The sequence below is a fragment of the Ursus americanus genome, chromosome 7 (assembly GCF_024610735.1).
Source record: "Ursus americanus isolate L20-20 chromosome 7, mUrsAme1.1.p, whole genome shotgun sequence".
In the NCBI taxonomy this organism is placed as follows: domain Eukaryota; kingdom Metazoa; phylum Chordata; class Mammalia; order Carnivora; family Ursidae; genus Ursus; species Ursus americanus.
The window spans coordinates 62,203,140-62,227,512 of NC_142133.1; the positions used below are offsets into that span (position 1 = coordinate 62,203,140).

Below are 24,373 nucleotides of genomic sequence, written 5' to 3' on the forward strand. Positions count from 1 at the left end.
TCGCCCACATTCCAGAAGGTGCTCGTCTGGAATGATGGAGCTGGGTCTGCCCTTCGAGGTGCTCAGCAGAAAGGCCGTTTTCTCTCCCTCATTCCAACCCCATGCAGGCAGCAGAGAGACATTGATTTTTGTCTCCCTTCAATTTTTTCTTTTTTTCTTGCGGCAGCCAAATGAGGTCAGAAGTTAAATTAGTCCTTGGAGGTAAAAAGCAGCCGCATTCATATCCCCTCTTTCTGCTGACTTTTGCTGGAGTGCACTGACAGGTTCTTTTTCTGTTCTTTGCAGATTCAGTACGGGAGGAGCTGGGAAGATCTTATCCGCCTGTGGAACCCCTGGGGCAAGACCGAATGGAGAGGACGCTGGAGTGATGGGTATGGCTTCTGGAAACCTCTCTCCAGCCTTCATGAAGGCCTGGTGTGCAGAGAGCACCTGCCCCAGGAGGGTGGCCCCTGTCTCACCTGGTGTGCATCTCACTGCAGGCCTGTCCAGTTCACACCTATGTGTGGCTGTTGGTCCATCTCCCATTCCCATGATGCCATTCAGCATGCATCTATTAGACCCCTCCTGTGTGCTCTCTGCACTGAGTGTACTGTGTTAGGTGGTGCTGTGGTATGTGTACAGATGACAAGACCCAGTGTCCAGCCCCCAGAAGGCTATAGTCTAGCACTCTGAACCCACATACCCAGAATTAGCTGACTTTTTAAAGGGTTGGGGAAGGAATAGGACAGATGTTAAGTTCTACTTGACAGAGAGAGATGGAGAGAAGGAGCGTCATCCCATAAGGGACCCCATGGGATTTTGATCCTGATGACACCATCATGAAAAGACTTCATTTTGGGGGGAGTTGGGGCACTGAGGCAAAGATCTGGCCTCCTGGGTTGTCCGTCCTCCCTACTGATCTGGACTCCGATGTGTAACTGGTGTCTGGGCTCACACCTTGCCCATAGGAGGAGTGACCGGAGCTGAGCGAGTGTCAGAGGCCCCTTGGCCGTGTACCACCCAGCTGCTCTCTGCCCCAGCTGGCCAGTGGGGACGCGGCTCTGTGGTCAGTGGTTCCCTGGAGCTGGGCTCGCATTTCCCAGCTGCCAAGAAGACTGATCTCTCGTCCCCATCCGTGGCTAAGAATAAGACAGCTTTCCCTAGAGGGCCAGCCGGGGACAGGCTCCCTGCTCCTCTGGCAGCCGGCAGGGTAGGGGGAGGCGATGGTGGGAAAGAGAACAAGGCTGGAAAGGAAATGCAAAGCATTCAGACAAACAGGTGAACAGCACCCAACAGCAGTGAAAATCAATACAGTGAGAAGTGAGTTCTGGAAGGCAAATGCAGAGTTGGCCAGCGTCCCTGCCCTACTTCCGGGCTGCCCAGAACCCGGCCTGACGTTTGAGCCCCAGTAGCCTGTGTGCCTGCTCGAGCGGGCACTCAGCAAACGGAAGATGCACAGACACTGGAGCTGGGGGTAGAGAAGGGGGAACAGGTGGAAGAGGGGGAGCAGGCAACATGGATTCATAGAAGAACCTGGTGGGACCTCAGATGCCCCCTGGAGCACAGAGCCGCTGAATCCCCTCCACAGAAGGGGCCTGAAATTGCAGCGCATGAACCATGGGCAGTGTTGTGTTTTCACTCGCTGTTCCCCTTCTCCTTTTATCTTGCCTCTATTCTTTCTTCCTTCCTGGGGATATCCTTTGCCTCTTCCGATATAAATCTTAGCCACTTCTGTCCTTTGCCAGTTCCCTTTCTCAGTCATTACCCCAAGCTGCCAATATGGCCCAGGGGGGCTATGTGATTAACAGAAGCCCTGACTCAGGGTTGGCTGCTGGGATTGGAGTGCAGGAAGGGCAAATGTCAATGACACATTTGCCCTGGGGAGGAGAAGAGGCGACAGATTCCACCACGTCTCCTGTGCTAAATATCGCGTGACTGGTGAAGGCAGCAGGGGCACCAGACCTTAAGGAAGAGAAGCTTCCCATGGGCTGGCATGTTGAGGGCAAGCTTCATGGATAGAGTCGAACTTAAGTTCAAGCAGGAAAAAAAAGCTATCACCAGGAAGGTGGGGACATGTAGACAACTGTGCTGAGCCAGGAATGCTTATAGTGCGTCCAGGGAGAGAAGTGCTGGGAGCTGGGGCCAGAGAGCCCAATGCCAGCTTGGGAATTTGGGTCTACACCCTACGGGCACGGGATTTCTGAAGGCCCTTCAACAGGGCGAGACACGTGCAGGGCAGAGAACAGCGAGGTGGGCCTGGCAGCGCTCTGAGGGTCACGCACCTGGCCGTGCTTAGGTTCACCACGTCCCTCCAGAAAGTGACAGGAAGGGACTGGAAGAAAGTGACAGGGCCACACGATCACCATCTCCGTGCAGGTGGTCAGTGCCCTCCCTGCTTTCTAAGGAGTGGAGATGGATGGAGGGAGCTGGATGGTCTAATCTCGGCCATAATTGAAATTTCAGACGCACACACTTAAAGGCAAACTTGCATGAATCGATAGCATATTGATTTACACTACATTTATTTTCCCTTACACACTGCAGAAAATGTAATTATCACTTAATTATAAAATTGCCGCTTTACAATAACACATCTCACTGGCTGAGCCTGCCGCCCGAAGCCTGAGTGGTGGGCCCTGCCTTGCTCTCCCAGCACAGAGCTGACCCAGGCCCTCGATGCAGGACGCCAGCCACTCCTAGAGACAGAGCCATGACGCGTTTGCGCCTCTGGGACCTGTTGCTTATGAGCATGTCTCTGCTACGAGGAGCTGGCTGAAGAAAGGACAGCTGCTCCCTTCTGCCTGTGAGGGCCTCCTCCTGCCCCACAGACCCTAGGACTGGCTTCTGGGATACATTATCCCAGTGAACTGGGCAACTCTATGAATTAGGCAAGCAGAAAGCTATTGCATGCCCGCGTGCCAAGATGGTGTGTTAACCCCTGTGACGACGTAATGGTGAGAGAGTCTCCCTGAGCTCGTGGAGCTCGGAGTCCAGTGAGGGACGGCAAGAAAGAAAGCAGCACTTGAAACGCGGGGTACTAAGTGCTGAGACGTAAGTGGTACAGGGCGCTCTGTGGGTTCGGGGGGGGGCACTGACTCTCGAAGTAGAGTAGGGGCACTACGGGGGCACAAGCAAGGTTTCCAACAGAGGTGGCTTTTAGGAGGAAAGATGAGTGACGTCCTCGGGTTACAGGACTGAGAGGAGGAAGACTAGCCCAAGCAGAGGGAGCCTGGCGGCGAGGCCAGGGCAGGGACAGGTATTTCCAAGGAGATGAAGACATTCATGTTCTGAGCGCAGAATTTAAGGGTGGGGTGTGGGGGGCAGTAGGGAGCTGCTCGGTAAAGCCACAGAGGTACGCAGAGGCCAAGGTCCTGTTTCGGGAGCTTGAACTTCATCCTGAGAGGGAAAGGGAACCCCTGATGTGTTATAAGCAGGGAGATGTCAGAAATCTGATTTCGGGTCTAGAAAGATCATTTTGATGGCAGTGTGGAGAGTGGATAGGGAAGTGGACACGACTGCGTGGTGGGAGACTAGTGGGAAGTCCAAGAAGGGGGTGAGGGGTCATGAACCAGGAGAGCTGCAGGAGGACTGGACATAAGTGGGTGGCATTGAGAGGAGTTTTGGAGGTGGAATCATAAATCACTATTTGGTGGTTGCTTGCACATGGGAGGTATAAGGACGTGGCTTCTCGCCTTCCCACGGCCCTGCGAGAAGAGAGGTGCGGTTTGGGATAGGTTGGTTTCCAGGTCACCCTGGGCTCAGGTGGAGACACGGCACGGCCCGTAGCGTGTATCCGTCTAACGCTCAGGGAAGAGGATCTGACTGGAGACCATTTAGAAGCTACCAGCGTACAGAGAATGACAGAATTCTGTCCCTAGAGAGAATGAGACCCTCCACGTGCACCCCCAGAACTAACGGAGGCCAGGGCTCCTGCTGGGGCACATTTTGCTGAGATGCAGCGCTTCGGGAGCTCTCACCCTGTCTGTCTGTCCGCACTCAGGTCTCCGGAATGGCAGAAAGCCCACGACCAGCAGAAAAGACTGCTGTGTGAGAATAAGGAAGATGGCGAGTTCTGGTATTTTTCTTTTAGCTTCACTTACTGCTCGCACCCTCAATCCCTACCCCTTTCCCTAAACTTCCGTGGGACTAGAGATTAGCTTTGCAGAGACCTGTGTAGAAGGGGACTCTTTTTTTCCACCAAGACACAAAAGCTGTGGATGGGAGATTATTTGTGTGCTTTCTCTTTGTGTGAAAGGTGTTTCAGTTCTAAAATGTTGGAACTTCCAGGAAATGTTAATGGTAAAAGGGAATGCTGGCCCCAAAGCTTTGAAATCAGTAGTTTCCTGGAAGCCAGGATGCCTGATTATCACAGCTGTGCCTTCCACACCACCTTATGAGGACCCAGCGTCCCCCTGGAGCTCCACAGTCTTCCAAAAGAGCAATTCAGTATTAATCTCCCAGCCTTGACTCTGGAGCTCTGGGTGAGACATCAGTGTCCTCACCCGACAGCTATGTAGGACTAGATGTTTTAAAAACACATTCTCAGCCATGTGCTCACATCTTAAAGGATAATAAGGACATTTCCCTGAGAGGTTGTATGGTTTGCTTAGGAGAGTATTTAAATGAATTTAGCACATGGGAAAAGGACGCTGGGTCTAAGGAATCAAGAAGCAGAGAGACAAATGTAAATTAGAAAGGAAAAATATTTCCAATATCTCCACTTTAATCACAATACAAGGTGGGATTTTATTTTTTTCCTATTTTCTTCCCTTTTTTAAAATTTAAATTCAATTAGCTGATAAAGTATATCATTAGTTTCAGATGTCGTGCCCAACAATTTATCAGTTGAGTATAATGTGATAAGCACTGGGCATTATACAAGGTGGGACTTTAGATGTTGAAACTGTTCTGATAAGGATCTCAACAATGAATTTGGGGTAGAGTGTGAGGGAACAGCAGTTTTCCTAGCACCATGTAGGACCCAGAGCAGAGGGAGACGACAGTCATCCTTCATGGCCATGAGAGGGACATGCGGAACCCAGAATTTTATTCAGTCCTGCCCTCCCAACAGGAGGGCGAAGTGTACTTGACCGTGAGTGAGCCAGAACGAGGCTCAGGTCTTTGGCTAGGACAGGGGTAAGTCCACAAATACTGGAACTGATGGACAAAGGTAGAGTGGAGAGATGGGAACCCTCACCCTAGGGACAAAACCGATAAAATGACTTGTATCTGTTTATAACAGGATGTCATGTCAAGATTTCCAAGACAACTTCTCCTGCCTGTATATATGTAACCAATTTCCAGTCGGTCTGAATGAAGGAAGCATGCCTCATGACAGATGGTCCCAAATGACGTTTAAGAACCGGACAACTCCAGGAGACACCACAGGTAGTTATGACCTTGGTAATCTTCTGCTAGGTGGAACAGCCAGCCCTAGCCCTGTCCTGGCTTCAAGTCTCAATGGCTTTTGATTCTAGACCATCAGCCTGAACTTGAAAGGAGAGGAATCTGCTGGTCTAAAGGGACAGCTGTTCTTCTTCAAGGGAAACCGTTGCTGGTGGGCTGGGTGGGAGAATCTCAAGTGTGCCTCCCCTGCCCTGTCATGCTCCCCCACCATCCTACTAACTTCCATCTCCCAGGAGGAAGACAGGCTCACTGCTCTCCAGTAATTACCCAGGACGGTGGGGAGCTGTGGAAACAACACTAGACAAAAGTCAGGGCTTGGGTTACACTATCCCTTTGCCCCAAAAAGCACCATCCAGACATAAGAGAATATGCCTGCCCCATGCTGGTTGGTGTATCCTGGAGCAGCACACTGAGATCCCAGAGGTGGGCACCTCAGAACCTGTCTTCGGGCTCCCCTGAGATGAATTTTGTTGAATGTGACCTTGGGAGGGTCACATATTTTCACCGCACCTCCAGCTCCCCATTTGCCACACAGATGAGTGAACTAGCTCCCCGTGAACACGAACCTGAGTATGCTTACGCATCCTCGAGAGGAGAAGCTGTGCAAACAAGTGTGTGTGTGTGAGTGTGTGTTTGCACCTAGATGTGACCATTCCCTCTCCTTGGCACCTGCCTGTTGAGAATGGCTTGCTTGAATGACTCCCCAGGTGTCCCTCTTTTCAACCTCCAGGATCTTCACTCTGCCAGTCGGAGAACCTAGGCACCAGGAGGCCACGGGTGGACTCTAAGGAACTGCCAAGTCACACTTGGGCAGTAAATTGACTGATTCACCTTCCAGAGCCTCATTTGTCTGACTTTTGGGCCAAAGTCCCCTTCCCTGGATATATAGCGTATATCAATGAATTAAGCAAAATGTTACATTGGGGCTATTCTTAGCAATTCCTTGCGTGGGAAAGAGGGAAGGGAGCCAGCGAGCAAGTACGTGCTGGGCACCGCTAGGTACACTTGGATGCATCATCTTGTTCAACCCTCGCAAGGAGGAGCCTCTGCGTCTGTCCGTTCCCCTCTCAGAGCTTCCCAACCTATGACCTGACCCTGCTGATGTGTACTGATTCATCTCTATCCTGACTTACCTTCATTCTTCCATGTATTTGAATCTGCCTTAATCACCTTACTTCTGTCTCCCAAAAGTGCTCCCAAGAGCTCCCAAAGCGCTGGGCTCTGGCTCTGATGAGCACACCTGGGTAGTAGAGTCCTGTGAGTTGCCACCCCTCTGCCTGTTTTCCTCTGTCTCCATTGGTGCTTGGGGACTGACATCATTTCAAGGCTCTGATGGTTATCGCCAATGCACAAGCTCATACATATCTGAGCTCTTATTATGATAAAAATAGCCCTCAACTTTACCGTTAAGGAAACATTTTCACCAAGGGGGGATATACTTCCCCTCCTTGTTTTTAAGAGGAAGAGACGGAGGCTTACAAAATGAAGAAGGTTGTGCCACAGCTAGTAACTGTGGGGACTGGGACCCGAGCCTTAGGTCTCCAAATCCAGAGTTTCCAACACAAGCCACCAGAGCTTTCTGAATCAGCATGCCTAAGTCTGGGAGTCATAGAAGCCCAGCCGAGCTCCAGTGACAGCTCTTTCTCATGCAGAAGGACTTCCGAGGGGCACGCAGTACATCTTCTCTGTGCCAGAAGGCACGGAAAGCAACAATGTCATCATGTCCGTCAACGTCATGCCGCAGAATTTAAAGGCGAGAGACAAATTTCCGCTAAGCTTCAAGGTGTTCAAGGTAAGGCAGCCTGTATCAGGGCTTACCCTTTCAGGCATTTGTGCATTCTTTGGGCAGAGAGAGCAGCTGACCAGGCTGGGAGATTCCAAACACAAAGGGCTCAGAGATCAAACACAAAAGGCTCTAGGGTTCACCTGGTTCAATAAATAAAAACCTGGGCCTGACAGGAGATCAGGCTTGACCAGGCTTGCAGTGGGACACACCTCCTTCCAGTGTCACTTGTCAGCATTTCCTGGTATGCTGCAGGCTCAAATGCTTGTCACTCAAAACGTAGTCTTGTCCAAGACCATCTGTTGCAGCAGTGCGGGTTTCTGGGGCCGTCCCAAACCTTCTGAATCTGAACCTCCATGGACAGAGTCTGAAAATCCACATTGTAACAAGCTCCCTGGGTGCCACTTATGTGAATTAAAGTTTGAGAATCATTGACTAAACTTTGGAAGGAGTTTAAGGAAAAATACCAGTCCTGGGTATAAAACCAGGAGGTATGTTTTCTCTTGTATTTAAACCAATATCCAGCCCTACAGCTTAGTGGTTGGCTTGTGGGCATCTGCTTGGCTACTCACCCAAGGTCAGGTTTTCCTCTCCATCTGGCGTCCTCTCCCACCATGGCACTCCCAACAAGCTTTGCAGTTCCTGAGGGACCATCCTCCCACCCGCAAGTCTGCACACACCCCACTGGGAGCAAGTAATCAGGGAGCTCATTTTTTAAAATACTATTTAAAAGTGCTACAAAAGAAAATCTGATACCTCTGCTCCCACCTCCTTTACCAAATAATTTAATGCACACCAAAGATAAAGTGAATGGTTCTTAAATCATATGCTCCACACCCTCTCTGCACTGAGATAACTAAGACCACTGTCTTTATGGTAGAAATGAAGGAACTGAGGCCCAGCAAGTGAAGTGACATGGTCCGAGTTAACGGCAGAGCGGGGGATTGGGCGCAGATGTCCCCCAGACTTCAGTCAAGCATAACCATCACCTCTGTGGCTGGGGCTCTGATTATAACATTTCTAGGAATAATCTTCATTCCTGTCCACTGAGCCTAGGGCAACAGTCAGAAGCACAGGTCAGCGCATGTGTGACAGGCAGAGCTCCTGGGTACTCTGCTCATGCTGGGGCAGTCCTGTGTCCTGGCCGTAGTTCACTCTAATGAGAAGGCTTCAAGTGATACCGCACTTCAGACTTTGAAGTGTGTTCATATTCATTGCTTCAAAAACCATTTTATAGATGTGGAAGCCAAAGCTGAGAGAGCATAAGTGACCTGCCCAAGGTACAGCTAGGAGGTGACAGAAAAGTGCTTGATACCAGAGCTCCTGGTCCCAGGTCCCGGTCTCTCAGTGGGGCTTAGGCGCTTGCTTTCCTCGTGATGCTCACGGCTTGAAGGAAAACAGTGATTCTGGCTCTAGAAGAAGGAGAGGCCTTTGGGTTCTGTTCTGAGCACATTTCTACTTCCCAGTTGTGTGATATCAATGGAGAAGCAATGGTTGGGGTTTGGCACAGTACTTCTGAGGTGCCTGAAACCTGCTGAGGCCATCAAAGAACGTTGAAAGGTGCAGCGATAGGCAGTTGTCATTGTCCTCACCACCAGGCACCTGAACGCTCTTCCACTTGGTGGAAGGCAGGGCCTAGTTTCCCACCGCAGCAACCAAAGAGGCCAAGTATTTCCTCTCCCCACCCCCTGGTTGCAAAGGGGTAGATGTGTGAGCCAGTCTTGTCCAGTTAAATGCTCCTTTCATGCCCGCTTCCCCCATCCCCACAATCTCAGTCACTGGGTTTGGACTCCTGAGGTAGGACCAGCCAAGGGATTATTCATAGCAAATCTTGGGGCCCGGCAGCAGCAGTGCAGACAGATCCTGGGCTGGCATCCAGCTGTGTAGCTGTTCCCACTGCTTCCCACCCACTTTCCCAGCTGCATTCTCTAGACTTCTTGTAAATGGCTTTTTGCTCATCCCATCCTGGTTGGTTTCCTTTGCTTCCAACCAAGAATCCTAAGTGATTCAGGTACCTTCTGAGAGGACTCTTGTCCTCAGAGTCTCCTAACTCACCTCTGAGAAGAAAAAAGGAAAGGGACTGGGGAGGAATTGAGGCATCTGGTCTACCCAGCCAGGATTGACTAGTTCTCTCTCTCTCACGAGGCGAGAGTAGCAGGAGAGGATAGTCCTGCTACTCTCTCCTGATGAGGACTACTGCCTCTTCTGATGAGAGACAGAAGCCCAGAGAGGGAAAGAGGGCTGCTTCAGCACACAACTGGGGAAGCTGTTCACATTGCCATCTATGAGGCATCATATCACGGCAGCCTTGTTTGTGTTAACTGATTTGCTCAAAATCTTTATAGTTCAGGAGCCCTGGCACGATTGTAATCCTATCTGTTTTTAAATGCTGCCGAGCCCATTTATCTACTTTTCAGCCAGAGATGCATTTCTCAGCTGTACACTTTGCTAAAAAGACTCTCAGACCTGAGGTCTCCTCAGGCTCCCTGCAGGTCCCAATGGATCTTTCAGGATCCTGATTGAGTTAAACACCAAAAAACTGTCCAGACTATGGCAACTCAAGAGACACTTGGGTTCCTTTCCCAGTTCAGCTGAGAAATATACTATGTGCATGCCAGCCACCAGACTCTCAGAAGTCTGTAGGGCTCTGATGGTGTCTGTGGGTAAATGCTGCTTGTATGACGGCTACGTACGGTTCTCTGGCCCTGGTGTGGTCCTGCGACCCTCAACTCCGGGAGCACCGCTATGTCTTCCATCACAACAAACACAGGTGGTGTCTGAATAGGCAGAGGAAAAGGACAGGGGCGGACAAGCCATTTCATCTTCACCCCAAGGCTCCCCCTCCTCACAGGCTGGGACTTTCCACCTCCTTCCAGCTCACTCTTGGTCTCCAGAAAAGTCTGCCTGGGCAAATCAAGTGGTCTGTACACATGGTTGCAGGGGGTCGGGGGTAGTATCAGCAGGGGGAAAGAACCAAAACCCACAATAACCATGGAAGACGGTGTTGGGCAGTGGGTCTTAATCACCAAGGAAGCAAAGCAGCTTGCTTTATTCCCACCTCTGTTCCTTAGACTGCTGGGACTGTTTCCACATCCATAAAACGGTCCCAGCGTCTGCTTTCAGGGTTACAGGGAAGCACCTTGTGGATGGCAGAGTGGTTTAAAAATGGGGCTGCAATATTTCTAAAAAAAAAAAAAAAAAAAAAAAATGGGGCTGCATCCTCAGTGCTTCCTTTGCCACATGGAAAGACAGAATGTAGGCATTTCCCTAGTCAGATGCACACGTACCTTCCCTACAAACACCGGGAGGTCTAGAACAAATTCCCGCCATATTTTACAGTGGCACGATGGAATAAAAGAAATTTCCTTGCATTGGAGCTCCTGATGCTGGGAAACTGACATTTGATCTAGGTTCTGCCTTACCCCTGCCCCCATCGACATCTCATTCTTCCCTTGATTTCTCATCATTGCTATAAAGAGTAACCACATGTGGCTGAGCTGACGAAGGGAGAGACTCCTCCTCTGTTTCTTTCCCCCTTGAGCTCCCTACAACCTATAACAGGTTAGGTTTTCTTTCCACATCTCTGCATAGGGAATGAGTCATGCTCCCATCCCATGGGGTGTGCAGGGAAGAGGCTGACCGCAGGAGGAAGGAACGCGGGGCCCTGAGCCAGGCTGCTGGGATCTGCTTGCCTTTGTGTTTTGGTTTAGTTCCTGAATCGGCCTTTCTTTTTCTTCCCTGCAGGTGGACCCTCAGGTATGACTCAGCACCTTCCCATGCCTCCGTAGCCGTGCATTGGTAAACTGCTACGCCTCTTCCAACACCCGTAACTCTGGCTCATCTCCTGCTGTTCGGTGGCTACAAATTTAGTCTTGCTCTGTCTTGTAACAAACTTAGAATCTCCAAGTAGATCGACCATGCAGGACATATTTTTGCCGTCCTGGTCTAAAGGCTGGACCCCTCGAGCTGTTCTTTGGTTTGAAATCTAAGAGGGGCTGCAACCGTGAAAGCATCCTTGAGAATTTGGCCTCCGATAGATAAGACTGATGCAGCCGGTTCTTTCCTATTTAAGATAAGAAGCAGAGCTCTCGGCATCTGAGGGGGACTTCAGCCTCATAGTCTTTGTCAGCCCCCGAATCCACCTCCCAAAGGATGCGCGCTCTGCAAATGCACCTTCAGGGCATATCTAGCTCCTCTTACAACCAAATTGCCACCTCTCCTGAGCAGATATGCTGGCTCGGCATTGGTACAGGGTGTTTAAGAGCAAGGATAGAGAAGGACAGATAGAGTTAACGGGCATGCAGACCCCTTAAATGGATGTGGGCTCTATGGGGCTGTGGCTGCCGGGGGAGGTGCGTGTGCCTGGGGACCAAGGATGTAGCCACAACCAACGGGTAGTACCTATAGCATGCTTCTGGGTCCAGGGAAATTCCTCCAGGCCTTTCAGGGGTGCCCCAATAGGTAGGCAAAGGCCAGGACAGGGGCTCTCCAAGCAGAGGATACTCAGAAGCCCGGGCAGAAAGCGGGCAGCAGGGAGGCCACGGACACCAGCCGCCCAGCCACAGAGCGGGGTTTAGGATCTGATTTTCATTTCCAGCACCCTGGTCATGGGAGTAGAACTTCTGGAAGGGCTTCGAGGGAGGCACTCAGGTGCAAGGAACAAATCTCTAGAGCTGGAGCGAGAAGTGGGGATTTGACCCAGGAAAAGGCACAAGCCCCATCCCTAGAACTACAGGGTCAGGTCTGTGTGCAACTAGGCCTGCATTAATTTGATGCTGGGTCTCTGTGCACTAGACGAAGAGCCTCCCATCGTGTCACAGACTCACACTTCTGGCTGCCGCTGAGCAAGTGTACCCCAGAGGCTAGGGAGCCTGGACGAGGCTGCAAGAGTCCAATGGAGAGAGGAGAGCAGGGAAGCAGGGAAATTCTGGATTGTAGGAGGCACACACACTTCTGTACATGGTGCCTCCCCATGTGCACGTGCATGTGCTTACACAAGTACGTACCCAGAGCCATAGGACGGTGCTTTCTGCAGAAGAGCTGTTCTCGTCGTTGCTTTTGCCAGAAGGGCTCACACAAGTCAGGCTACAAACCTACTGGGGCCCCTGTTAGCATCTGCAAAATCACTTTGGTGATTTTGGTTGTATCCAGCCCCTGGTGCCTACCTGGGACAGGGACCTGCCTCCTGTCTCATCCTGTAGCCCAGCCCTGCTCCCACCCTCTGAAAAGAAACTCTCCCTTTCTCCCTATTTCTCCCCAAGGCAGAGCTCACAAATAATCATTTCACGCTGCGTAACCATTCTAAATGGAGTCCCTGTGCTCGACTGTATTGGGGAAAATTTATTTAGTAAAGGGTTTTTATTATGTAATACGTATGTGACATCTGGTAATGGGAACTGCATTTTATTTATTGTTTTATCTCTACGAAAATATTGAAATAAAAGGAAAATGATCAGAGCCTATTATTCTCCAATGAGAAGAAATTCCAGGGCTCTGCTGGGAAGACAAAATGAAGGGAATGGAGGCGTCCAACTCTGCTGAGCTATACAGTCCAAAGAGGACTGTAAACAGTTCAGGAGAGAAGGGGCATCAGGGGTTCCAAAAGTAATTCAGTGCTGGAACAATTTCACTGGTTTCCATGGAAGTCTTTATAAGCAGAGAGATGAACCCCAAAACCCAGGATACTGTGGGATTTAATGAGATAAAACCATGTACAATATTTTTTTTGCATTCGTTGTGGTGTTATTGTCTATATTAAATAACATTCTGAATTCTGTGGCATTTTGAAAATCCAGGTAAGCACAGTCTCTCTTTTCAGGGCCTGTAATACTGTTTTGGTGAACGGAAAGGGGTCTGGAAGGTGGTGGGTCTCTCCCGGGGGCTGGGTCCATGCAGACAAGGGGTTTCTGACCATCTTCATGTTTTCCTCCAGTTCCAGCCCTTCTGGAAGAGGTTGCCACCCACCTTCTTTTCTCAGTTCAGAAACGCTATCGAGGGCATAGTTTTTAAAACCAAGTGCAATGTCACAAAGTCCTTCAATCTGAGACCTGGGACCTACGTGGTAGTCATCTCTGCCCAAAGTGAAGCAGTTGAGTTTTTGCTCCGAATCTTCCTGAAGATGCCAGATGATGACAGGTACAGAAACACTGGGCTTCTGAATGTTCGATTCCACTTCATTTTATAAAAACACAGTGTGTCATCCTGGGCTGCAGATACTGTGTCAGTAGGGGACACGGCATAGGCCTCGTTTGCAAGAAGCTCACCACAAAGGGTGGCAAGAGAGTCTGAACCAACAAGTAGACCATGACCAGGATGGGGGCCATTGCTCACTGGAAGTACAGAGTTACATGGGAGGACAGAGGAGACGGACCCACCTCTGGCAAGAGGGATTGAGGAAGGCCTCTTGGAGAAAATGGCATTTGAGCTAGTCCTTGATGGAAAACATTGTCTACTGTTTAAAGGAAAAGGTAGTGCAGGTAGAAAAAAAGCATGAGCAGAAGCAGGGAAGTGGGTGAGCACAATGTCAGCCATATGCCCAGGAAGATCGTACATGGCATGCTCGGCAGTTGTCTGAAATATGACCAGAAAGGGGGGCGGGGTACGTCAGGGAGACAGTGAAATATGGGCCTGAAAGATAGTCCCGTCATGGAGAGTCTTTAGTGCTAAGTCAGTGGTCAAGACTGGGATCAGCAAGTATACGTCCTGCTGGGCACCTTATCCCCTGTGGGGCCTGAGGCAGACGTCACTATAATCACGGCCATCTTTACAGTTGAGCATGGGTGGTGCCTCAGTCCCGCATGCCAATGGCCACTGTACCTCCAGGGCTGGAACGTAAGACAAAGCATATCTGCCGTCTTGGCAATGGGGGTCACTGTACCTGTATCTGGTTGTGAGAGAAGCCATTTGTTAAATAGTTTGAGGACCAGATGATGGCCAGTCAATAGACTGGACATGTGGTTATGATGCTTATCTGTCTGCTGTCACGGCTGCCCATGTCACATCCCGGTGTGCTGAGGGCCCTTCACTCAGATCCTTGTTATAAATGTCCAGTGCCATCTAGGGTGTCCTCCATGTGCAAGCTTCCTTTAAATACTGAGCCATTCATCCTTGTCACACTGTTTCCCTCGTTTTCTAGGACTCTGGACAGCAATTTCAACCTTACAGCGCCAAAGGTAGGTATGCGAAGGTTTGATTGGCAAACTTTATTGGCCACATCCTAGTCCTAGGAAAATCTGTCTCCTTCTTACCTCAGCACTGACCAATGAAAACAGAGACACCATAATGGGCTGATGATGGCTCAAAGGGGCAGGGCAGAGGGGAAAAGACCAAGCCTCCAAGGTCAGGCTGGAACCGATCATCTTCCCTCCACAAATTTTGGTGTTCTCATTCCCCTACAAGTTTTATCTGATTGCTGGATGAAGTCTCTGTCTCAGATGCAGGTGTGGGGAGTGGTTCTTGTGCCTTCGCTGTACCAGACAGATAGCTTCATTGCCCAGAAATCTGATATTGACTATTTTCCCTTTGATCCAGGCAAGTCTTCTGGAAAATGACTCCCAAGAAAGCATCTTCCACAAATACGCTCAACAGGTATAGTACTCAGCACGGGGACGAGTGATGGTGGGACCCCAGGCCCTTGTCAGGATACAGGGAAGAAAAGTGACTTGGTGGGTCATTTTATCAGACTCTCTCCCTGGATGTCTCCAGAACTGATCTGGCTACCAAGCCCTGGAGAGAAGTAGCATCCCGCCTGGGTGACATCTGGGCTGGAATGTAGGGCTTGGTGAGGGTGGGGCTAATGATGGAAGGGCGGGTATTTTAAATCTTGAAACAAGTAATTGGCATTACCCTCTGAAATCTTTCCTTCTGCTCTGCCACCTCCCTTGGCATCATTCCTCCCAGGAGCTAGCCAGCTTCAGAAAGCACCAACGGTGTCTTTCCTGCCAAGTCACCTATGTGCACAGAGGATTTTCTTAATGGTTTAATAAACCGTTATAAAGAACTCCTTGACTTGCCAGGATAAAAACAGTTGCCAAGGGCTCTGCACAATGGGCTTTTTGCCAATAATAGTCATGTTGGTTTGGGAAGTGCAAAGTGATAGATATGACCATGTGTACCATGCCAGTCTTGGGCCAGGCAGAGGCCAAGGACAGGAAGGATGCCAGGCATTCAGAGGGCTAATAGGGTAACTAGGAAGCCGCTTAAAGGGAAATTATTCAGGCAGCCTGGGCCCAGAGGGAAAAGCAAGGAGAAATGAAGAATGTGCCTGTCGTGAGGGGAATGTGTTTCAAGGAGTCACTCAATATGGACCTCCTTGAAATCAATATGGGCCCAGGATCCAGGTCCACATCCAGGCTGACTCAGAAGGCACTTCACTTGATGCAAAACAAGGTGTGCCCAGATGATTATCCCCAGTGTGTGAGCTCCCAAAGGCAAGGATGGTATCATATGCGTTCCTTGTCCCCAATATGTCATTGTCCTTGGCCCAGAGAAGGTACTCAATCTGCATTGAATTAAGACAGATTAGCTCCCCCAGAGCAGATGTCCAAACTCAGTTTACTGCCCCGAGGCAATCCGCAGGACCTAATCAGGATACCTGAGACCAGGCTTCGTTCAGGGGCAGATGGCAAAATCCTCAGCGTGGTTCACGCACCTGCCCGTCCGAAATAAAAAATACAATTTGTCGTGTGACAAATGGTACAGATTCCCTCTAATCAGGGTTTTTCCAAACAACCACCAAATGTCTCCTCATAGAGGGTAACTGGTAGTCCAGATGGGGCCTTTGTAGGAATTAAAATAAAAGACATATGCAGCTTTGTGCCAAGGTGCAGAGCTCAGAAGTGAAATAGACTGACCTTCACCCCCTTTTCACCCCCTGGCTGAGCACCCGTGAACAGGGCCAACCTGGCATCGTTCTGCACAACCTATGAACTATCCTCAGAGGTTGTAGCCTCAAAGGAAAGGTGAAAGCAAAATGTGTGTGCGTGCACTCACTGAGTCCTCTCTTGATCTCTTGTATCTGTTTAGCCAGCCTTCAGCAAACGCAATGACACGTTACCACTACTGTGAGTTACCTTCATCAGCCATGACAGTGGTGATGGTGCTATAACCCAGCCTCTGAGTCAGGTCATGTCCATCTATCCGTTTATTCAATTGGCACACAGGTACCAAATACCTGGATGATTCCAAGTACCACACTAAGCTTCGGGAATGCGCGGCATCAGTCCTCAGGGCTCTTGTGTTGAGGTGGTGGAGACCGGCGTGCAATTCTGTGGGTATCTGTTTAAGGCAATCTTCATCTCCACTCCTATCCTCATCTCCTCAAACATTTTGGTGCAGGTCAGGGACTGTCCTAGGGTAGGGAGACATGCGGAAGGAAGGAGACAGGGCCCACGTCCTAAAGCTGCTTATATTCTCGTTGGTGACTCCACATAAGTTAGAGTTCCTTGCCCTGTGCTCTGGAAGTTAGGTGCCATGATTCTTTTGAGGAAAACACTCTGTCGATAGTGGGCACACAGTGCTGACTCTCCTGACGTAACCCAGCCAGTGAGACATGGGAGGGATGGCCCGAGGGCCAACTAAACACTGGCAGCATGTTTTTCTCAGGGGCGTTAAAAGGGGTTCTCCCCTGAGGACAGGCTGTAGGGCTGCTTCTACTTTCAGTTAGGTGGTGAGGCCAACCCTGGGGACAGCATGTGTGTGGGTCTGTGGGGTAACTGACCCAGTCCCACTTTGCAAAGCCCCTGCTGAGGGACCTCACTCTGGCACGTCCCCCGTGTGCAGCTCCCCCAGAGTGCTGAGGTCACATCACACCCCCCCCCCACCCGCTTTTACCAGCCTGCATGTGAGAAATGGCCCTGCGCAGCATGGCTCTGCTTCTCTGTGGAGTCACTGTGAAAGATGGCCCCCATACAGCTGCTCAGCGTCCCTAGGAGAAAATGGAATGCAGTTAACAACTTCAGAAGTTCAGGCTGAGAAATGTGTCTCTCCCCTCAGCCTCCTTTGCTTCCTGTTTTTTTTTTTTTTTTTTTTTTTTGAAGAGATAGAGACAGCCAGCGAGAGAGGGAACACAAGCAGGGGGAGTGGGAGAGGAAGAAGCAGGCTCATAGCAGAGGAGCCTGATGTGGGGCTCGATCCCAGAACGCCGGGATCACGCCCTGAGCCGAAGGCAGGCGCGTAACCGCTGTGCCACCCAGGCGCCCCTGCTTCCTGTGTTTAATCCAAGGAAAACCATGTCTTCCTTTTTGCTTCGGTGGTGACGAAGACTAGTGCTAAGTGATGCGCTCAATTAGAGCAGTTTCTCTTAGTCTAGATCCTGGCACTTTCATTTCTGTCTGCGCACGCGTGCACACACGTGCTCACACTCACACACTCAACAGTCCTCTTTTCTCTCCATCCCTTTCTGGAAGCAGATGGGGAAACACACCTATAGGGCTGAGTTGATTCACTCAACAACACTTCTCCTGAGGGGCTGCCAAGTGCCAGGTATGGGGGGAGGAAGCAACTATGGCTTTCGGTCCCATGATGAAGGAAGAGCGGAATGCAAGGTGACCGCCCCGTGGTATCAACCGACCGGAGTGATGAGCACTACAGACGTTCAGGGAGGGAGCGTCACCATGCCCTGGAGCGAGTGGGAACGGCTTCAAGACAGGCTAGATGTGTGCTGGGTGGGCACAAGGGCTTGGAAGTCAGAGTCAGGCAGGTGTGCCCCTCAGCTCCTGGGCACTGATGGGATTCCTGTCTTCCACTCTTGTTTGGTGCAGGGACTGAACATGGATGCCACCCAGCTTCAGAGCCTTCTCAACCAGGAGCTCCTGAAAGGTAAGGTCAGACCCACAGGCCTACTGGCCCCACCCTCACCCCCACTGCTGAGTCAGCCACACCCCCAACATTTCCATCCTTCCAGGAACTCCAGGGGACACGTTCTCTTTGGACGAGTGCCGGAGCATCGTGGCTCTGATGGATGTATCCTTTGCAGTCCCCCCTCCCCTCCTCTGGCAGCTCTAAGAGCCTGTTCATTAGGACATTAGGAATGCTTTTCACTGGCAGTGTTTTCTCTTCTTCGGTTCTAAGGGCTCACCGAAGAGCCCAGGTTCCTGTGGATTCTATGCTAACTCACTACCTCTCCCGAACAACCACAGCAACAATGTCAGTGGTTATCATTTGTCAAGCATCTTGGCTTGCCGAGAATAGAACTGGGATACCCTTTTCCTTGTAGTCCTTGCAGTATAACCCCTGTGACGTAAGAAGTGTGATCCATCACACAGAGAGGGGTTCAGAGAGGCTAAGCAGTGTGTTAAGTAATCCCACAGCTAGTCAGAAGTCGTGCCTGGATTTGACGTTTGCAGCCTCCAAATCTGTGTCCTAGCATCATTCTGCATGGCCTCCTGGCAGCACCAGTGGGGGCTGTGTTCCACCCACCCATCCCCTTTCCACTGGCTGAGTCTTCCCTCAATCCCTTGTTCAACAAGCCCCAACTCAGTCAAGAGAACCACCCCCGAAACTTGGAGAAAACGCCTCGGTCTACACAGCAGCCATACCCCATTTAGTGCTGCCATGCCCCAGCTACGTCTGTGGGGGCCGGGGTGGGAGGAGTCCGTGGGCACCAGTGGCCAGGCTGGGAATCAAACCCAGGGCTCCTGACTCCTGTCCTGACTGCCACCTCCAAGGAGTCACCCCCTGCCCGCCCCTGGAGAGACTGGCTCCCAGTTGCACCCTGTGACCCTCCCCTCAGTGTATGCAGCCTCCCTGGAGTGAGACCGATCCGGCTCCTTCACTGTTAACAAGGCCCGACCGGGAATGGGAGGCCGGCCACTGTCAAACAAGAGCGCTTTTCGATGAAATCGTAAATCAAGCCCTGTCTCTGCTGGCCCTCGTTTGGAGTCACTTGGGGACACTGCCCATCCCCCGCAGATGAATCAGAAGGGTCCCATGGCCCCCCCACAGCCCCAGGGTAACCCTGGGGGAGGTGGTGTCTGCCAGAGCCCTGCAAAGCAGACAAGTCTGTTCTACCCCTCCTCCGGCCCACCCACTGCTCCCCTCCAGCAACTCAGAGATAGATTCCTTTCCTCGCGTTGGCTCTTGTAAACCCATCGTAATGCTATAGGGTGACCAGGGCTGGCTCAAGTGCATCCTCATGCTGCTTTGGGGCCCTCATGCTCCTCCCCACTCTCCCCTGCTAGGGGCCCCACTCCACCCTGTGCAGGCTGTGTTCTGGGCTCTCTCTTCCCCTGAATGCACGTGATGTTGGCCCCTTTTGCTCAGGGCATCTTTCTCCTTCTAGTTGTCCATTTCCCTCTGTAAAATGAAGCTAAGCCAGGTCCCTGCAGACACAGTGGGGGCTGGCTGGGGTGCAGCCACACCCAGGTGACACTGGGCTGACGGTGCTGCTAGTTGATGGATGGAACTGTCTCTGGCTCTGTGGGCGGGGCCTCTGCTCCCCACACGCTGCCCGGTCCACTCTTAACTCCCCACTAGCTGAAAGTGAACGGACGGCTTGAGCAAGAGGAGTTTGCAAGGCTGTGGGGCCGGCTTGTCCACTGCCAGGTACCAGCGTGTTCTTTTTTTTTTATTATTAAGATTTTATTTATTTATTTGACAGAGATAGAGACAGCCAGCGAGAGAGGGAACACAAGCAGGGGGAGTGGGAGAGGAAGAAGCAGGCTCATAGCGGAGAAGCCTGATGTGGGGCTCGATCCCATAACGCCGGGATCACGCCCTGAGCCGAAGGCAGACGCTTAACCGCTGTGCCATCCAGGCGCCCCACCAGCATGTTCTCTTTGTGTCCCGTTTAGCAAATTTCTACTGGGTGCCTCATGTGCACAGAGTTGAGGGCACTAAAGAAGAGAAACCCAGCCCTGCCCTCAAGAGGACTCACATTTTGTGCAGGGAGACCACACGCACCACTAGAAGATACAAGGCAATGCCCGAGTACGTGGCAGGGTGAGGGGCGCTCTAGGATTGACTGAAGGAGAGAGGGGTCACGGTGGACAGTAGCTAAGACTGCCAGCCAGCATTGCCCCCCCTTGTCCCTCCCCCCCGCCCCGGCTCCTTGAGACATTTCCCCAGGGCTCTGGTTCATCTCATTCCCTTCCTGTCATCTGCCAGATACAAGATCACCCATGTGGCCTGTGGCCTCAGTGTGGCCTCCCCATTGTTCTCAGGACAAGGTCTAAGCTTATCGGAGCTGTACACAAGACCCTGGAGCTGAGACCCTTTGGGGTCCAGGAGGAGTCCTTGGACTCCTCCCACTCATTCCTGCAGCCCCCAGCTGTGACACTTGGATCCTGGCCAGGACCGAACTCCCTGATGGTCCAGCCTCAGGAATCTCTTCCCTGGGAGGCTTCGCCTGCCCCCAAGCCCAGTTACGTCCCCCTCAGCTCCTAACACTTGAACCCACAATAATAAGGGGTTCTCGTGGGGCTATCCCCTGATGTATCACCTAGTCCCTAACTTGGGGGACGCACAGGGCATTATAATGGCTGATATGTCCCCCCCACCCCGTTAGATTGCAGAGCAGGGGCGCCCTCATGTTCATCTGTTTCCCTCAGCACCTTTTTAGTGTCTCGTACACAGCAGGCATGCAAAAATGCCCAACAAAGGACCAAACTAATGAATTAGTGAATGAGTGAGTAGACTCCCAATTGAGGGCTTTCTATATACTCACCAAAAGCCACATAAGGCCGGAAAACGTTCTTGGGCTGCTATTTCACAGTAAACGTTGCCCCTGTGGGCCTGGGTCACTCACCTGCTGGGGGTTTTGCCTTGGAACAACTCCTGTGGGGCAGCTGAGCAGAGGCCCAGACGGGAGCCCGAGTCCAGCCAGGGGGCGGCTGCATGCTTCCTTCCAGCAGGTCACCTGCCCGAGCTTCCATTTCCCACCCAGGGAGGGCCGGGCTGATCAGGGCTCAGGTGAGAACCGGGGAGAGGTAGAAAAGTCCGGGGTGCACAGAGAGCCGCCCTGGACAAGGCTGTGTTAGGGCCGCTACGTCCCACAGCTGGGCCAGGACCTGGGACGCGGTCCCCACCTGCCTGCTACACGCACTCACTACCGCTCAAGGCGCCCTCCTAAGCTCTTCCTAATGACGTGCTCATTGACCCCTAGCAGCCATCCTGTGAGGCAGGTACTGCATTTGGCGCTGTGCTGCAGGTAGGGAAACTGAGGCCTGGAAAGATGAAGTCACTTGCCCACGGTCACGCAGCGGTAAATAGTCGAGCCAGCATTTAAACCCAGTGGTTTGGTTGCAAAACCTGCACTTTTAACCACCAGCCTCTGCAGAGTCTTGAGAGAGCTCTACCCCTTCCGGACGCAGCAAGGTGCCACGTGTCAGGAGCCCAGTCTAGGAGGTGGCGAAGGACGAAAGGAGGTTGGGAGAGAGGAAGGTACAGGCCTGGGAGAGGAACCCACAGCCCCACTGCGGGCAGCCAGGGTGGTCGGTGTCACCAGGTGGCGCCCACTGCTGCCTCCCCTGGGCCTTAGCGAGCTGCCTCCAAGCTGGGCCCACTCAAGGTTTATTAAAGCAGCCTCCAGGGATGGGAAAGGGATTTCCAGGACCTCTCTCTCCCCAGGACATCCTGTTCAAGGTGGGCGAGGGCACTCACATGCACTTTTTGCTTCCTTTCCCAAATCAGAATGTTTTCTGGAACACCCAGCAGCGCTCTGGAGTTTTCCTGAGTTTGGATTTGTGGAAGGCTATAAAGGATACAGGTAAAGCAAGGGGCCCCTTGGAGCCGTCATGACTGGGGCCGTGGTGATGGTGGGATGCATGTGTGAGAGACAGAGAGAGGGAGAGAGAGCGAGGTGCACGCCGCTCCCATGCTGTCGGCAAGGCTAGCATGTCAGAGCTGGGTGCTCAGGAGAGAGCAGGGCGGCAGCCTCCATGTCCTCCCCTGGTTTACCCCAGCCTCTGTGGGCCTCCAGGCTCATGGCTCAGACACCGTCCTTCCCAATCTGAGTTCTCGTGTGCCAGTAAATTTTCCCAATTGCCTTTTGTCTCTAAACAGCTCTGTGTGGCAATAACCCCACGTCACTGAGCCCCTCCCAGAACTGGAGCTGGCCTTAGGGACTCCATCTCAACCTCGGGGCTGTCAGGGTTAAACCCCTGAGAGCCCGTGGATGTGCTCTCCTCACAGAGGGTTTGGAGCTAAGTGAAGTCAGATGCCATCTGTCTGCTTCAAGAAGGCAGGAGCTTGCAGTACTGGGATGATGATAGGGGTACCGTAGGGCGCCTGAGAGCTTCAGGGTTCGGGGAGAGCTCGTGCTCAGGTCATCTCACTTGATTGTCTCCACTACGCTCTGATCAGGAGTTGTGATCCGCCCTGTGCCAGCGGCGGAAGTGGATCGCAAACAGGTTAAGTCAGAAAACTGCCACCTTCCTTGAAAAAAAAAGGAAGATCAGAGTCCCCCAGGTAAATGCTGGAAGGAGAGGCTCCACTGTTCTCTCTCCTGAGGGCCCCCGGCCCGGAGAGCAGGGAGAAGCCTCTTCTCCCTTAGCGCCTGTCCTCCCCTTAATTCTTCCTACCGGAGAGCAGGGGTTCTCAAACTTGGGTGTATACTGGAATCCCCTGAAAGCTTGTTAAAGCAAAGATTGATGAGCCTCATCCCTCATCCAAAACTTCTGATTCAGGAGGGCTTGGGTGGGGCTCAAGAATTTGTATTTCTAAGAGGTTTCTACGTGAGGCCGATGCTCTTCGTCTGGGGACCACACTCTCAGAACCCGTGAATAGCTACAGCAAAAAATGAAATCTTCCAGGAGACCACACTAATGACTCCGGAACAATAAAAGGGAGGCAGAGAATAGTTGGAATCCAACTAAAAAGTCTTCAAGGACCAAGCAGATAATGGAAAGGGGCCATGGAGCTGAGCATAAGAAAAGGGTGATTTTTTTAATGTGGCGAGCTGGAGAGTGCATGACCTATGTAATGGCATTTCGAATTCGTATTTTATTAATCCTGCTGGAGAAACAGAATGTATCTGGTGCACGGGGCTCACAGGCCACCAGGCTCACCCCCTTGACGGATGGTTTGGCTTGCAAGGTTCTGCTGGCCCGCAAGGCTTGCAGGCATGGCCGTTCGCCAGTTAGCTGTTGTCTGCTATGGGGTTGGTGCCTCCTGGAGCTCATAGCTAAACACGCAGGACAGCCAGGCCCAAAGAGAGCAAGGTGCCTGTGTCTCGCCCACCTGTGGCCACCTTCTGACTATGGTCTCCTCTCTGAGGACCAGCCTCTTTCCTGACCCGCCAACTTAGGACTGAATCGCCCACTTGCAGGGACCATACTTGCTCACACTGGCAGCGTTCACGCCGAAGACGCAGAGGCAGTCATGGGGTCGGGGAACAAGGTGGTTTCACGAGGTCACCAACAGAGAGAGGCCTGACAGAGGCAGGGCTGGGAGCAAACTCCAGGGGTCCTGGAAGCCCCCCGTACACATGGAAATTATCCGATGGTGGCGAAGGCTAACGTGCCCCCAGAGCAGTCAGTGTCTTGAGTATCTAGAGTTGGTATCCGGCCAAACTCCAGAACAATGTCACCGGGGCCCAGCAGCCAAGAAGGAGGAGGCAACTCTAAAACCATTAAAAATAGGAAGTGGAGTGAGCTGGCCCCTGAGCCAGACTGAATAAGAAAGTGTTGGAAGGCCACCACTCCGGGCGGGCTTCTCAGACTTCGCATGTCAGAGGACCGGACCTGCTCCCAGCTCCTCCCACTCACCAACCCACCCCGTGGCCCAGACTTCCTTGCAGGGACCTCCGTCAGCGACGAGCTGCTGGAGCTCATGACCCTCCGGTACAGTGACAACAGCGGCAGGGTCAGCTTCCCTAGCCTGGTCTGCCTCCTGTTGCGGCTTGAAGCCATGGCAAGTAAGTGTCACCTGGGCGACATCCTGGAGACCTTCTCAATGACCAAGAAACATAGGAGAGGATCAGGAATGCCCTCCTGCCCCAGGCCTAGACAGGGCCTCAGTAGCGGGGTGGGCTGGAGTCGTGCATGAGGAGCCCTTGCTCCAAGACGCAGAGCCAACGTTAGCCTGTGTAATGGTATAGTCAGTCTGGGTCCCCTGTGTCCCTTTTGTACTCTTTCTGTCCAGGACACTCCCCTATCCCAGGTCTCTCATTTCCTCATCGTCCTATTTAGTGCGTCTTTTAGGAACAAGATTAATTTAACTCACTGTGTCCCCTCTCCATGTTGTTTACAGTTTAAACCTAAACTGTAG

General features: G+C 51.9%; 1 protein-coding gene across 1 annotated transcript in view; it reads left to right on the forward strand.

The window, feature by feature from the left end:
* Positions 1–24,373, forward strand: part of CAPN13 (calpain 13) — an 85,933-nt gene that overhangs the window by 50,369 nt on the left and 11,191 nt on the right. Inside the window, exons 8-20 of the mRNA XM_045809138.2 lie at positions 286–371; positions 3,980–4,054; positions 5,222–5,367; positions 7,038–7,177; positions 10,913–10,924; positions 13,101–13,303; positions 14,304–14,340; positions 14,699–14,755; positions 17,929–17,986; positions 18,072–18,130; positions 19,643–19,711; positions 21,797–21,872; positions 23,892–24,020. Of these exons, the coding sequence (XP_045665094.2) occupies positions 286–371; positions 3,980–4,054; positions 5,222–5,367; positions 7,038–7,177; positions 10,913–10,924; positions 13,101–13,303; positions 14,304–14,340; positions 14,699–14,755; positions 17,929–17,986; positions 18,072–18,130; positions 19,643–19,711; positions 21,797–21,872; positions 23,892–24,020 (1,147 nt within the window). The remainder of the gene's footprint in view (positions 1–285; positions 372–3,979; positions 4,055–5,221; positions 5,368–7,037; positions 7,178–10,912; positions 10,925–13,100; positions 13,304–14,303; positions 14,341–14,698; positions 14,756–17,928; positions 17,987–18,071; positions 18,131–19,642; positions 19,712–21,796; positions 21,873–23,891; positions 24,021–24,373) is intronic.